Source organism: Phyllosticta citribraziliensis, assembly GCF_038025025.1.
Source record: "Phyllosticta citribraziliensis strain CPC 17464 chromosome Unknown J3D65scaffold_1, whole genome shotgun sequence".
In the NCBI taxonomy this organism is placed as follows: Eukaryota; Fungi; Ascomycota; class Dothideomycetes; order Botryosphaeriales; family Phyllostictaceae; genus Phyllosticta; species Phyllosticta citribraziliensis.
Genome location: NW_027117338.1, coordinates 563,552 through 577,058, shown reverse-complemented (window position 1 = coordinate 577,058; position 13,507 = coordinate 563,552). Strand labels below are relative to the sequence as shown.

The window sequence follows — 13,507 nt, the reverse complement described above, 5'->3', positions numbered from 1 at the left end:
GCGCTCAGCGCGAGGTCTGGCGATGGAGGCGATGGGCGGTTGGGCGGACGGGCGTGTCTGGCGATGGAGTCGTGTGCGGTGGTTGTAGATGGCGTTTGCGACGGAACGGCGTGGGTGGACGTGGACGTGGACGGAAGAGACGCGGCGCCGCCCGGGCGGGCTGCTCCCTGGCCTCAGGCACCCACATATTGCAGGTGGATTGGATTCCTGCGTGTCACGTGCGCGTGGTTGTTGCTGTTGCTGGGGCCCGGGCGCGGGGCGGTGAGGGGTTCCAACCACCACGTCGAGAGGACGCCTGATGGTTCTGTACCTGCTCGTAGCCCTACAGATGTCAGGAATGGGAATTCTTCATGGCCCTACAGCTCGCTCTGGGGAGTTGCATGATTGATTTGGCCGCTGCATGTTCCGCAGAGCTCCTCCAATACCATGACTTGGAGTGTGAGATCAAATCTCGGTCAGCGTGTTACGGTACGGAACGGCGCATCCGTATCTGGACTGGTCGGCAGCAGCAGAGAGACCTTACACTATGTAGCTGTAGCCACCAGAACCAAGATTCCGCAAGCATCGCGAACCGACGCGCAGACGTCAACGTTGCCCAGGTGGTCAGGTCAAGCTGATGGCCGAAACCTGACCCTGACCAACGTCGATCGGCCCTCTCGCCGAAATGACCCAACACCTCACCTCCTTTTCCCTCCCACCGCCTACTCAAAAAGACTCCCGCTCTCCCCCGACCCGCGTTGCTATGCCCATCACCTCCACGCGACGCAAGCTGCCTTTGCTGCCCACCACAAACGCCTACTGAAGCCGCTCACTTGTTCCTCACACCATCCCGCCTGCTGCCCTATACCTTGCTCGTCTCGTCTCGTCTCGGCCGCACGTCATACTACTACAGCCATCCGCCTCAGGCCCAAGCTTTCCACCTCCCCCGAACCTGATCCTGATCCCCTCCACCGACGGGCCAGAGCCACCGCCAGAGCGCCTCTTCCAACCCGCCGGTATCCACTCTCTCGCTTTCTTTTACAACCTCGAATCTCGCCATGGACAACCAAAGCGCAAGCTCGAGCCCTGACCGCGAATGGGTGCCCAAGAACCGCCCTCAATCGTATGCGACCCTCTGTCCCCCTCCATGCTGTTGCTGACCATCGCTGCCCAGAACCGTGGCCCAGAACTTCTCTGCCGCTCTCGACGACATCTTCAACCTCAACGGCAAGTTTGACGATGTCGACAAGAACCTCGATCAAAAGTAGGCCACCTATTCTTCGTATCCATCCCGTCCCATCCCATCCCGCTCCAATATGCCTGCCAAACGTACACGTTTCTCCTAAACCTTCCTTGGCACGGCTACCAAACAACAAAGACCAGTCGCAAGAAGGGGACAACAACAAGAACAACAATGGCTGACACCAATCTTCGCAAAAGGCAGCAAACCCTCGCTACAAAGAACGCCGAGCTCGAAGCCATCGAGGCACGGCTGCGCGCAGCAGAAGAGCGCCTGAAGCAAGCCCGCGGCGGCCCGGACGACGAATCTGCCACTCCAAAGGGCAAAGCCCCGCAGCCCAATGGTCAGTCTGCCGCCGCGGACAAGACCGGCAATTTTGAGAGACCAGCCAGCAAGAAGGGCGTCCAGGCCTAGTCGGAGCATGTCCCCCCCAAAAAATTCAATGCGCATTGGACGGCCGGCCGATTTTAAATCACGAACCCCCTTTTTCAACTTTTTTTGTTTACTGCTGCTACTTCAAGCACGCACGCCTCGCTCTGTCAAGCTCGCCGAAATACTTCAAGGGACAGAATGGACGCGAACGCCGCGTCGGGCGTCTATTCGAGGTGTGGCATGTCGTTACGTGTTGGATGCATCACACACGAACGAGATTCTTCTTTACCTCTCCTTCCTTTTTTTCCTCTTGTTTTGCTGCAGCAGCGAACATGTCGATCCCCGCCGCCACCACTGGCTTAAATCTGCACCATCACATCCATCACCACAAGGAAAAACTTGTACTGCTCTATTTTTATTTTTTGCCCGCTTCTTGCCCTTGTTTTTTGAGACTACGGAATATTGCAAAGACGAAACGGGAGAATGACGCAAAGGAAGGCCGACGAAAGCAGGGAGCGCGGGGAGAAGAGAGGGCGGAAGAATGGACCCAATTGAGACATTGCTGCAAGCGCACAAGAAATTGCGGAGCAAAGGGGCAGGAAAACGTGGTAAACGGGAACGCTGCTTGCTTACTACGTACGCTAGCTGGCGGGGGTTGAAGAGAGAGAGGGGGAGACCGTTTGTTTGGTCTGGTCGATCTCCGCTGCCCGGTTGTTTCACAGCCAGACGCCCCCTCCTCTGCTACCCTTTTTTTCTGGTTCGCCCTACCTAGACCTCCTGTATTGTCGCACACACAACCAGGGCATGTCGCAAAGAGGGAGGAATGACCTACGCTCGCCTTTCTGTTTCTCGCTCCATGTTCTTATCCAAGCTTCTGCCCCCTCTCTCAAAAACGCATGTATTTCGTCCATGTCTGTCGCCTTGGTTGGGCCTCGCCCCGCCTCGCCTCTTTCGCTCTGGTGTCCGTCTCATCTTCTCGTCATTTAATCCCCTACGCGTGGAATAGATTACCCCCCTGCCTCCCAAGGACGACCCGGAGCGCCGCTGCGGCTGCGGCTAGAGTATGGCTGGCTGCTGCGTCTCAACTCATCCGACAGACTTAGAGCCTTAACGCACCCCCTGCTCGTTGTTTGACGCGCACATGGCTTTTTAAGTACCTTTTCGCTTTGCCGCATATTGAGAGGACGGTGTCGGTGGAAGAATAGCCGGTAGTTCTGCTGATACTGCTAAATACTGCCAAACTTTCGTGGTGGGCTGCTTCTGTGCTGTGTGCTACTGGCCTCTCTCAATCCCCAAACGCATCTATCGTAGAAGTGGATCCGGCGCTAAATAGCACCAACGCTGCCCTAATCCACGGCGGCGGCGGCGGCGGCGGCAGTGGGCTCACACGCTGCGGCGAGGTGCCTCGAACCAAGGTAGACTACCTAGCTAAGGTCAGGTACCACATAGTTGTGCTTCAAGGACAGGTACGGCAGAGGCTGGGCCAGGTTGGGTGCGGCTGCGCCTGATCCGCCGTCCGCCGTGCGCCTCCCGCTTTCCGCTTCCCCGCTCTCAGCCCCCTCCCTCCCTCCCCTGGCTGGGTCCCAGATCACCACGGCCGGCCGGCCAGCCTCGTGTACGCTTTGCTCTTCTGCCACAGGAGCATATTGTTTCGTTTGGACTGTTGAACGTCTGGGCTGGCTAATACACCAGGGTGGTTTTGAGTGCTTTGGGGAGGTGTGTTTGATGATGCGCCTCTGACACATGGGTAGCTGGGATTTGAATTGTAATGATTGGAACAAAGGGAAAAGAGAAAAGAGGCAATCTCCAGATATAGTCGGTTTCTTTCGATAGGGGTATAGACCCGTCACTTCTAATTCCCCTCGCAGAGCTCACTCCGCATCGGGCGTCAGATACCTGCCTGCCTGCCTGCCTGCCAGCCAGCATCCTCACCATTCCCACAGCTCGCGACGAACCGGGCTGCTGTGGGCTGGACGCCGCGAGGTTGGGTTGGAGGGTTGCGCCGAGTCGGCCGAGTCGGGCTGGAGTGGCTGACTTGGGCTCCCGACATCGCTCGAGATTCGAGGCTACGCGAGAGACGAGATCATAATTGATTTGTCTGTACCCTTTGAAACTCGGCGGGGAGGCACGAGGAGGGAGGTGCGGTTGTGTAGACGCGTGGCGTATGTGATAGGTGATAGGTGGGAGGAGTGAGGATCTGATGATTGTGTTATGGAAGAATGATTTGCGGTCCAGAGCTCAGATGGCGTAGCGTCGGGCTTGTGGTAGACGAATTTTCCTGATTTTTTCGTTCATGTAAGCGCGTGTGACGCGGAGCGCTTGGTGCGGCTCTGGTCGTTTGGTCTGGCCGTTGGGCAGGGCGGCAGCGAGCAATGATTCGTTTGGTGTTTAGTTTCTTCTTGTTGCTCGCATAAATATTCCTGAATTCTCCTTGGCTCTCATGCCCTTATGATGAGCTAGTTCATTGGTCGTGAGGAATTTATCTCTTGACAGTCTACCCTGATTTGGGCTCTGATTCGTCCACGATGAACTTTTATCAGGTGCGGCGGCAGCATAATGTCCTCTGGCGTATTTCTGCATCTTGAATGCCATGCCAGGCATGGACGGACAGGCAGGTTATCTTCCACGTCCGTCCAAGAGTGTGGGGTTTCCCCACGCCTCTGCGTGCTCGTGCACAAAATGCGCCAATCTACAGAGACTAGCGTTCCCCTCAGCAGGCAGCTTGGATAAGTCTCAGTCCCCACTGACAGGCTCAGGTCTGTGGGAAAAGATGACCTTGTACCTGATGATTTCCACCACTTCCAACTCTTCCGGGCCATCAACATCCATAGCAGCGCCATCATCCCCAATCGTCCTCCGACGAATCACGGCCAATGGCTTCGGCAGCTTCTTCACCTCGCCCGTCAATCGCTGGTGCCGGCCGACGTACAAATGCACGCGCTTCGTCCACGCCGTGTCGGAGCTGTCGGCGTGCGGGTCGAGGAGCGGGAAGACTAGCTTTCCAATCGGCGTGTGCTCGGGCTGTTGTTGGCCATGTCTGGGCGCCGTCTCGCCCTCTTGAACGTTGATCGTGCCTTGGATTTCAAGGATTGCGAGACCCGAGGGCGTTTGGAGCAGCGATGGCAGCGGGTTCTCGTTTGTGTTGGCCTGAGCCGGTCTGGGGTGGAGCGGAATCGAGGGCATGGTGTACTTTTGCGTCTTTTGGTACGCCTTGAGGATGTAGATGCAGTTTCCGCGAGGCTCGTGGCTTGTGAGTGCGTCGTAGATTTGCCTCACGCGTGTGTAGCTGACGCGGGCAGACGAGGAGACGCGACGCGTCGAGCAGTCCTCGCACAAGGTCCGTGCGCAATCAGAAAGACCGAGGGTGGTCCTCCACTCCGCCATCCATCTGTCTCTTCCAACGAACAAGCGACATTCAGCAAACCTTTCTGCTATCGCGCCGGCATGGATTGGGATGCCCAATGTGAAACTCGGGGCTCAAAAGACGAGCTTATCATGCGTCTCTTTCCTCCCCGGACACATCCTAAACCTGAGCGCGGCGAGTCGCACAAAAAGATCAAGAAGATCAAGCCGATGACCTCCCTGTCGCTCCAACTCTAACGCCTCTCCGAACGCTGCCTTTTAAGGTAAATTTTGAGCTTGGACTCATGGAGTTCCTTATTTAGCCTCGCCGTCGGTCACAGGTGGAAGTCATTGGACGGCGCCTCGCGACTGGCCTTGGCGCTCACCAGCTGTCGCTCTGATCACCATGGACTTGAACATCTCAAGATTTCTAGAAGGCCATTTGTTTCACAATTCCAAGTCGAGTGCGCAGGACGACAGAGTAAGCAACCAGCAGGGCTTGCTCCAAAAGTCAGTGTGCCGACCACGACTGCCCATTCAATGGCTGTAATGGTCTGGAAATTCCGGCACTGGACTCTGGCCGCCCGATTCTTAATCGCTGGTGAAGCATAACTGTGTTCAGAGCGCCAAAATAGCAGCTACAGACGACTCCTGCCATGTCTGTGATAGTCCGCGTTTATGTCCTCGTATTCGACAACGGAAAACTAACAGTGAACCGCGGCCGGCTTGGTGAGAGTACTTTTGTATCATAACGTTTACCCTTTTGCTCAATACTCCATCCTGTCCGCCTTGCATTTCCACACAACTTTCGATATCCTCTCCAGCCATACGCAAAAGACCTGTAATTTCTACTCCAAACGACTATCTCGAAGAGACTCCAGTATCCAGTTATTACCTACAACCCAGCACTTCAGCCAGACCGGGCATGGTCAACACACGACGAGCACAATGGACTGGACTCACAACGCACCCGACCCCCCACACAACCAAACACAACCGCAGATAAACCCCTTTGCGCGGCCAGAGTCGCCCCACGCTATCACGCCCGTCCCCAGGCCCGACTCGGCCTACTTTGCATCGCCGCTCTCGCCCATCGAATACGACTGCAACGACAAACAGCGGCACCACTTCGACTCAGAGCGCGCCGAACGGACCCTGCGGGACGGCCAGGAGAGGCCGGCCAGGCGCTCTGCCGTCCGGTTCTGCGGCTGCATCGAGCCCGTCTTCTGGTCTATCCTCATCGTTGCCGTGCTGCTCGTCATCACGGCCATCGTGGTGGGCGCCGTGCTCACCGGCATTGCCGAGTGACTACATGCAGCAGGGGGCGGGCGCACTTCCTCGTCAGACTACTGGACGACTCACCAGGTCGACTGGGGATGACCTCGCTGGCCTTGTTCGACACTGGCGCGTCTAGCTTTCACTGTCGACGCTGGAAGACGCGGCGTTGGAGCAACTCCCCAGACCACAAAGGATCAACCGTCGTATACTCATGGACGCCAAACACCACATAATATCGACAAAACACCTTCACCTATTATCCAAATAACTACAAACAAAAGATCTCTTCCTTTCCCATACCTTCCGCCTCTTCCATCTCACCGGAACCCCCAAACCTCAAAAAACATCGGCGTACAAGTCTCGTCCGGCCTCGGTGCAATCCAGGTGTTAATTTCCCTTTTCTTCTCTTCCATTTCATAGGTGTCACGTCATATCACGTACTTGCTCTGTCGTTTTCGTAGAGATACCATCGCTCGAGCAGTCAGTTATAGTCAGTTGTAGTCGGGAAAAGAGGAAGACGGATGTAGCAGCTGATGGCGGCTGTGGCTAAGTATTCAATGTGAAGAATTCCTGAAAACTGTTTGCATACCATGACTACTCCCTCACGTATGCTCGTTGTAGTAACTCGACGTATCACTCCAGTCTAAGCCACAGATCACCACTCCATCAACACTGTGCTCCTTGAAATCATAAGGATCTGTCTTCTGATGAGTGATGACAGGTCGAGCAAGCAGAGAAAGAAAAGCCCAGCTCGCGTCACATGCCCAAAGACGACAGCCGTACAGGCAATTTATCTCGTATTATTACCGTTGAAGACTCAAAGGACAAGACAAGAATAGGAAGAAGAAGGAGGTCCTAGGTACAAACGCCAACCACTCAATCACTACACCTCCTATCCCCATTTCACTCCACACCCCTAACACACCAGCTCATCTCCATTCTCAACCCCTCAACTCCAACTACCCTCAAACATCCGTCTTGAGCAACAGCACCTCCGCACAGCTACTCGGAATCTCATACGGGCCCACGACATCTAAGAGCCAGAAGAGCTGCGGCACATTGTGCCACCAGTCGCAAACTGCAAGGGACGACCGACGACGCTGTTAGCACTATGCACTCGACCGCGCACTAATCCGCTATACGAGGGCCGGTGGTTGTACAAGGGAGAGATGCATGCATGGCGGCGCCTCGCGCATGTAGCGCGCATGACGAACGGACACCAAACACGCGGGGAAGCGAGGGAGAGAGGGAGTGCAAAACGGCTGTGGGGCAAACGGGGAGCGAAAATTTCCTGGTTGTGAGACGCGGCGGCGCCGATGGAAGAGAGGAGAGAGCGCGGCGGTGGAGTATGTGACGGCGAGGTTTTTGAAGGAAGAGCAGCGGTGATGGGAAAAGATGGACGGTTCAAAGAGGAGAAGAGACGACGTACCCATCCAGCCTGCAAACTGCGTCAGGTTGTAAACAAGACCCTGCTCGCCGTACACGAAGCCCTGGTCACCCAGGCCGGCCTGGACGATCACCGACGACCATTTGGAGTACGGCTCATATCCGAGTCGCAAGCCCCAGGGGAAGCTGCAGAAATCCATCTGTCAGACAGGAGGCAAAGAGAAGAAAGAGGTAGGGTCATGTTCTTACTCGTTGCCAAAGTCAAACTCCAACTGGCCTCCTGGCGCCGTGTCCGGGACCGACTCGTTCAGGAACGCCTTCGCGCCGCGCGTCTCGTTGGCGACGAAGACGACGTCGCTGAGCCCGGCGCCCGTGTGGTACGTCGTAAGGTAGAGGCCGCTGTAGGCGGACTTGGTGGTGTCGTTCTGATCGACAAGTCTGGTCTGCAGACGGAACTCGGGGCCGTTGGGTGCAAAGTCGGGGAACTGGCGAGGGCGAAGGTCATTGGTTTTGTCGGTGTTGAGGGTGTTTGGCGACGGCACTGCAAGAGATAGGCCGGGCAGGGCGACGGCCAGGAGTGATGAGATCTTCATAGTTGCTGTTTTGTGTCTTTTCAAGGTGATGTAGGGTGTAGGATTCAAAATCGATCGAGAGTCGCGATAGGCAGTGGTAGGCAGTGGTGATGGAAAGAAGAGGTGGTAAAAAAGGAAAGCTTTTAACGTACTGCGAGCAAGTCGTACAGGCAAGCGCGATATTGACCTGCCGGTCAAGAGGTGACGCCCATAATGGGTCCTAAACAAAGAAGGAGCGGAGTCGAGTCCTGAAAGTGACACTGCGGATGGAGTCATGCCATGGAGAAGCTCGTACCTTGGCCGTGTGTCCTACCCGAACCCGTTCACTGGTACGCTGCAACCGCGTAACTGGAATAGCGGAAGGCACTAAGACACATTCTTGCGTGACATTGGGAGACATTTGGTCTTCTCATCGTATCCATCCTGCCATGAAATTGTTGATTCCCTGAACCAAGCCGTTGCAGTCTTCCAAATGAAATACATCGCAGGGCACAGCCAACGTGAGAAAGCCCAAAACTCCCAGTCCAAATATTTGCAATTTCAAATCACTCACACCAAATGGTGGTACCAGGTCTCATGTTTTTGCTCGAATCATGCTCGCTCGCTTGCTCATCATTGCTCGCCGATTTGCCTATCTACGTGTCATTCATCTCGTCTAGAGTCGTGCAAAAAGGTTTTTGGGCCGATGAGGCCACCGTAAGCCGTGCGCCGTGTCCAATCTAGTCGCGGAGTACTTAACCAGCAACCTTGTAGATGGCCTCTGCAAGTCTCTTGACGTTGCCGCTCGTGATACCAGCGACGGAGATGCGGCCGTCCTTGGTCGCGTAGACAGAGTGGTCCTTGGCAAGCTTGTCCATCTGCTCAGCCGAAAGGCCAGTGTAGGCAAACATGCCAATCTGGCTGGTGATGTGGCTCCAGTCGTGCTTGGAGCCAAGCTTCTCCAGGTTGTCCTTGAGCAGGGCGCGCATCTTGATGATGCGGTCAGCCATGCCCTTGACCTCACCAAGCCACTGCTTGTTGAGCGCAGCGTCGTTGAGAACAGTCAAAGCAATGCGAGCACCGTGGATGGGAGGGTTCGAGTAGAGCGGGCGCACGAGGATCTTGAGCTGAGAGTCGACGCGCTTCTTCTCCTCGGTGGACTCGGTGACGAGGGAGAAGGCACCAACACGCTCACCGTAGAGACCCTGTGGCTTGGTTAGACGAGTTTGCAACTACCCCTGGACGACATACCATGTTCTTGGCAAAGGACTGGCACAGAGCGGGGAGGTGACCCTGCTCGATGAAGTAGCGCAAGGCAAAGGCATCCTGGACGGTGTCGCCGCTGGCGAAGCCCTGGTACGCCATGTCGAAGAAGGGGAAGTGATCGCCGGCCTTGACAGCGTCACTGATGGCCTTCCACTGCTCCGGAGTAGGGTCGACACCAGTGGGGTTGTGCGCGCAAGCGTGGAGCAGGACGATGCTGTTCTTGGGCATCTTCTTGATGTCCTCAATCATTCCATCAAAGTCAAGGCCAATGGTGTCCTTGTTGTAGTAGCGGTACTTTTCCACCTTGAGGCCCGAGTCGCTGAAGACGGCATTGTGGTTGGCCCACGAGGGCGTGGGGATGTAGATCGTCTTGGCGTGCGGGTAGTGACGCTGGAGAAAGGCACCGCCAATGCGGAGAGCTCCAGTGCCAGAGATGGACTGAGTGATGACGATGCGGCCTTCCTTGAGAGGCTTCGAGTCCTCGCCGTAGGCAAGGCGGGCGGCGGCGGCAGTGAACTCGGGGACACCAGTGATGCCTGCGTACTCCTTGTTCAGGTTGGAGTCGACGACGTGCTTCTCGGCGGCCTTGACAGAGGGCAAGACGTAGGGTTTGGCGCTGTCATCGCGGTAGGCGCCGACTCCTGAGGCATGGTTAGCATCGGCGCCCGAGAAGTGAAAGGTGAAGGCAAGAGGTTCAGTTGCGATTTGGACTGCCAATATTCAACACGCACCCAGGTTAATCTTCTCCGGGTGACTGTCAGCCTTGAAGGCTTCGGTGATGCCCAGAATGGCGTCGGGAGGACCTTGAGGCACCTTGCTCCAGGCCGAAGCTGCGCGCACGGCGGAGACGGCGGTGATGCGGCGAGCAGAGATGTGCCTGACGGCGGCGCGGGAGGAAATCATGATGACGATGCAAGGACAATTGATGTCTGGAGGCAAGGAGATGAGTGGACACGCAGGTGGAGAGGGTGGAGGCGGCAGTGGTCTGAGAGTTGAGACTCTGTTATTTACCCCAGAAGAGCGAGCGACAAGGATGTGACTGTTGCGTCCTCGGACTGCCATTTTGGGAGCTTGGGCCGTCTTCACCCTTCACCGCCTTGCCCGGTGCGTGCTGTCCGGCCCGGTTCTGCCCGACGGGACGCGTCCAGTTTCGGGTACGGAACGGTACAGTAGCCAGGTCGCGTTGGGAACTCCTGCCATCCGGGAATTTTTTATATCCGCCACACCTCGACATGCAACCCTCATTACGCCGTCTCTCGCGCATCAGACTCCCCTTCGCTACTACACGTCGTCTGGGAACATTACCGAACCTTGTTTCCAACTCGAAAGCTGCCAGAAAGGAGCGAACTTTTTCGTCCTTGGCTCCATGGCGACAAGCCGACGAAACCACCTCATCAGTAGCTGAACCAGAACAACCCTCCCACTTGTCCAAGAACTCCCTCATCAGAGCACTGCCGCTGTCATGTCCAGGCTGTGGCGCCCCGTCACAAACCGTGGCCCCGGACCTCGCTGGCTACTATTCTGCCGACATGAACCATGTGAAGGCCTATCTTAAGCGTGACCAAGAGCCCGAGCTCCCAAAAAAGCGAGAGGACGACATATACGCTGAAGCAGTCGCAAAGCTTGATCCAAGCCTACGGGAGCAGCTGGGCGTCACTGAATCCACAAATCCTCCGCCAAAGCCAGCGCCGCCGCCGCCCTTGTGCAATCGTTGCCATAGGCTGATGAACCATCGTGAAGGGGTTCCAATTGATCACCCATCGATAAAGGCCATCAAAGCCATGATCCAAGAGTCGCCGCACAAGCGCAACTGCATCTACCATGTCGTCGACGCTGCAGATTTCCCCATGTCGGTGATCCCTGACATAACCAGAGCTCTAGACTTATCGCCACTTCGTTCGCGCGGTCGAAGGGCGTCGAAATCAAAATGGCAAGACGGCAAACATTCTCATGTTGAGTTCATCATCACTCGAGCCGACCTGCTGGTGCCGCAGGAGGACATGTCGAGAAGACTCATGGCGTACATTATTGACGTCCTCCGCGAGAAAATAGGTAGGGAGTACAGAGACAATGTGCGCTTGGGCAACGTCCATCTTGTGAGCGCGAAACGAGGGTGGTGGACCAGTGCCGTCAAGCAAGAGATTCTCGAGCGCGGCGGCGCGAGCTGGTTCGTGGGCAAGGTCAATGTTGGAAAGAGCAGCCTCTTTGAAGTCGTCTTTCCAAAGGGCAAGAAGGATTACGTCGACGTTCACCAGCTTCGAGAGCAAGCTGAAAAGGACCAGAAGAAATCCTGGGACACTTCCGATCCTGCCCCCAAGGGAAAAGACACTGAGCTTGACACCAACCTTTCGCCAAAAGTGAATCAAGAGGTGCAAGAGGTCAGATCAGAATCCAATGAAGAAGATCCAACGGCTCAAGCGGAAGAGCAAACCTTGGAAGCTTCGGAGAATGAGGCAAAAGTCGAAGATATTCAGAAAGATACAAGAACTTCCGGAGAAGAGACAGCAGTCGAGAATGAGTTTGACGCCCAAGCCCTCGAAAAAAACGGCCAGCAAGCCAAGTCGGAAATTTCGCAAGCAGAAAACCCGGACGCTGGTCTAGAAGAAAACACCAAAGAAGACATCGACTTGAAAGAATCTCCAAGCGCCGAGCAAGACTACACCTCCTTTTCCGAAACCTCTCTCCTGCCACCCCCACGCAAAGAAGTCGACTACCCTGTCATGCCAATAATATCGCACCTGCCAGGCACGACCGCCTCACCCATCCGCATCCCCTTTGCGCGCGGCCGCGGCGAGCTCATCGACCTCCCGGGCCTCGACCGCGCCGGCATGGACCAATACGTCGCGCCGCAGCACCGCTCCAAGCTGCTCCTAAATAAGCGACACAAGACTGAGCGCATCGTGCTCAAGGCGCACGAGTCGCTCGTGCTGGGCGGCGGCCTCGTGCGCATCACGCCCGCCACCACCGACCTCGTCTACCTCGTGCACCCGTTCGTCGAGCTGCCGTGGCACAAGTGCAGCACGAACAAGGCCGTGGCGCGTGAGCGCGGCAAACTCGAGAACGAGCGCTCGGGCGTCAAAAACTGGGCGGATGAAGCCGCGCGCCGCCACATGCGCAGCGCGGGCGTCGTGCCGCTGGCCTACGACGTCACCAAGACGGCGGCGGGCCCGCTCGTGCGCAAGGACGTGACGCGCCTGAAGGCGGACAACCTGCCGTTTGTGGTGTGGGCTGTTGATGTGCTGATTGAGGGGCTGGGGTGGGTGGAGGTGACGGCGCAGACGCGGCGGTTCAGGGGCAAGATTCACGGGATCGAGGAGGCAGCAGACGCGATCGCGGGGAAGAAAAGGATGCAGGGAGAAGCGGGCGAGGCGAAGGCTTCGGAGACAGAGGCAGAGGCAAAGACAGGCGACGACGCCGCTGCAGCGCAACAACCACACGAAACCGCAGCAGCATCGCCAGAAGCAGAACAGCAAGAGGACGCCTCCGCAACACCACCATCTCCGGAACCCTCCTCCGAACCCTCCCCTGACGCCGACACCGACGCCGTCGCCCGCGGCCCCGAAGTCCAGTTCCCGCAAATCCACGTCTTCAGCCCGCACGGGGCGTGCATCGGAACGCGGCGGCCGCTCATGGGCAGCGTGCTCAACGCGCCGCAAAAGGCGCGGCCCAAGGAGCGGCCGCGGCAGAGCATGAAGGCCGTCAAGGCGCGGCGGCCCAAGGGCACGCAGCCGGGCGAGAAGCCGGATACGGTTGCGAGGGGGGTGCGGAGGCCGTGGTAGGTGGGTTGGATGAGGGAGGGATGAGGGGGGAGTTGTGGTGGTGGTGGTGGTGGTGGTGGTGGATTGTCTTGTGTACAGAATTCGGAGATGTAACGGGAGAGGGACGTTGGGTTGGGAATTAGACCACATGGCCAAACTTCTCATCTCTCTTCTTTTGCTTTTCCTACCCAGTGTTCCGTGACTTCGCATTGTCCTCGTCTCGCCCTAGATGGCATGCCCCTGACTGCCAACCCACCATCACTTTCTCACACCATAAGCCATCGGCAGAACATCATAATCACCCACCATCAGTACCAACTATTATCATACCAACC

At 56.7% G+C, this 13,507-nt stretch overlaps 6 protein-coding genes across 6 annotated transcripts; 3 read left to right on the top strand and 3 right to left on the bottom strand.

Annotated features, from left to right (window-relative positions):
- Positions 1–1,037: 1,037 nt before the first annotated feature.
- Positions 1,038–1,633, top strand: J3D65DRAFT_663451 (uncharacterized protein; the record flags this gene model as incomplete). The annotated part of the gene is made up of 3 exons (XM_066802669.1): positions 1,038–1,102; positions 1,154–1,243; positions 1,420–1,633. The coding sequence occupies 3 exons, from the start codon at positions 1,038–1,040 to the stop codon at positions 1,631–1,633; spliced, it is 369 nt and encodes a 122-aa protein (XP_066659416.1).
- A 2,197-nt stretch (positions 1,634–3,830) lies between these two features.
- On the bottom strand, positions 3,831–5,428 carry J3D65DRAFT_8278 (Ctf8-domain-containing protein). Its single transcript, XM_066804218.1, has one exon. The coding sequence runs from the start codon at positions 4,973–4,975 to the stop codon at positions 4,325–4,327; it is 651 nt and encodes a 216-aa protein (XP_066659415.1). The 5' UTR covers positions 4,976–5,428; the 3' UTR covers positions 3,831–4,324.
- A 453-nt stretch (positions 5,429–5,881) lies between these two features.
- On the top strand, positions 5,882–6,241 carry J3D65DRAFT_663449 (uncharacterized protein; the record flags this gene model as incomplete). Its single annotated transcript, XM_066802668.1, has 1 exon — positions 5,882–6,241. One exon carries the CDS (start codon positions 5,882–5,884, stop codon positions 6,239–6,241), a length of 360 nt encoding a protein of 119 aa, XP_066659414.1.
- Positions 6,242–6,954: 713 nt separating this feature from the next.
- J3D65DRAFT_608736 (uncharacterized protein) lies at positions 6,955–8,294 on the bottom strand. Its single transcript, XM_066798615.1, has 3 exons — positions 7,847–8,294; positions 7,641–7,783; positions 6,955–7,289 (listed from the first exon to the last, which is right to left on the bottom strand). The coding sequence occupies exons 1-3, from the start codon at positions 8,188–8,190 to the stop codon at positions 7,177–7,179; spliced, it is 600 nt and encodes a 199-aa protein (XP_066659413.1). The 5' UTR covers positions 8,191–8,294; the 3' UTR covers positions 6,955–7,176.
- Positions 8,295–8,903: 609 nt separating this feature from the next.
- Positions 8,904–10,317, bottom strand: J3D65DRAFT_663447 (mitochondrial aspartate aminotransferase-like protein; the record flags this gene model as incomplete). The annotated part of the gene is made up of 3 exons (XM_066802667.1): positions 8,904–9,353; positions 9,400–10,055; positions 10,146–10,317. The coding sequence occupies 3 exons, from the start codon at positions 10,315–10,317 to the stop codon at positions 8,904–8,906; spliced, it is 1,278 nt and encodes a 425-aa protein (XP_066659412.1).
- Positions 10,318–10,523: 206 nt separating this feature from the next.
- J3D65DRAFT_608730 (uncharacterized protein) lies at positions 10,524–13,292 on the top strand. Its single transcript, XM_066798614.1, has one exon. It carries the CDS (start codon positions 10,647–10,649, stop codon positions 13,191–13,193), a length of 2,547 nt encoding a protein of 848 aa, XP_066659411.1. The 5' UTR covers positions 10,524–10,646; the 3' UTR covers positions 13,194–13,292.
- Positions 13,293–13,507: the final 215 nt, after the last annotated feature.

Coding starts and splice junctions, on each gene's coding strand:
- J3D65DRAFT_8278 (XM_066804218.1), bottom strand. CDS start 4,975: ATGGCGGAGTGGAGGACCACCCTCGGTCTTTCTGATTGCGCACGGACC.
- J3D65DRAFT_608736 (XM_066798615.1), bottom strand. CDS start 8,190: ATGAAGATCTCATCACTCCTGGCCGTCGCCCTGCCCGGCCTATCTCTT. Junction 7,784..7,846: donor GAGTTTGACTTTGGCAACGA/GTAAGAACATGA, acceptor GGATTTCTGCAG/CTTCCCCTGGGGCTTGCGAC. Junction 7,290..7,640: donor GCAGTTTGCAGGCTGGATGG/GTACGTCGTCTC, acceptor CGTCCCTTGCAG/TTTGCGACTGGTGGCACAAT.
- J3D65DRAFT_608730 (XM_066798614.1), top strand. CDS start 10,647: ATGCAACCCTCATTACGCCGTCTCTCGCGCATCAGACTCCCCTTCGCT.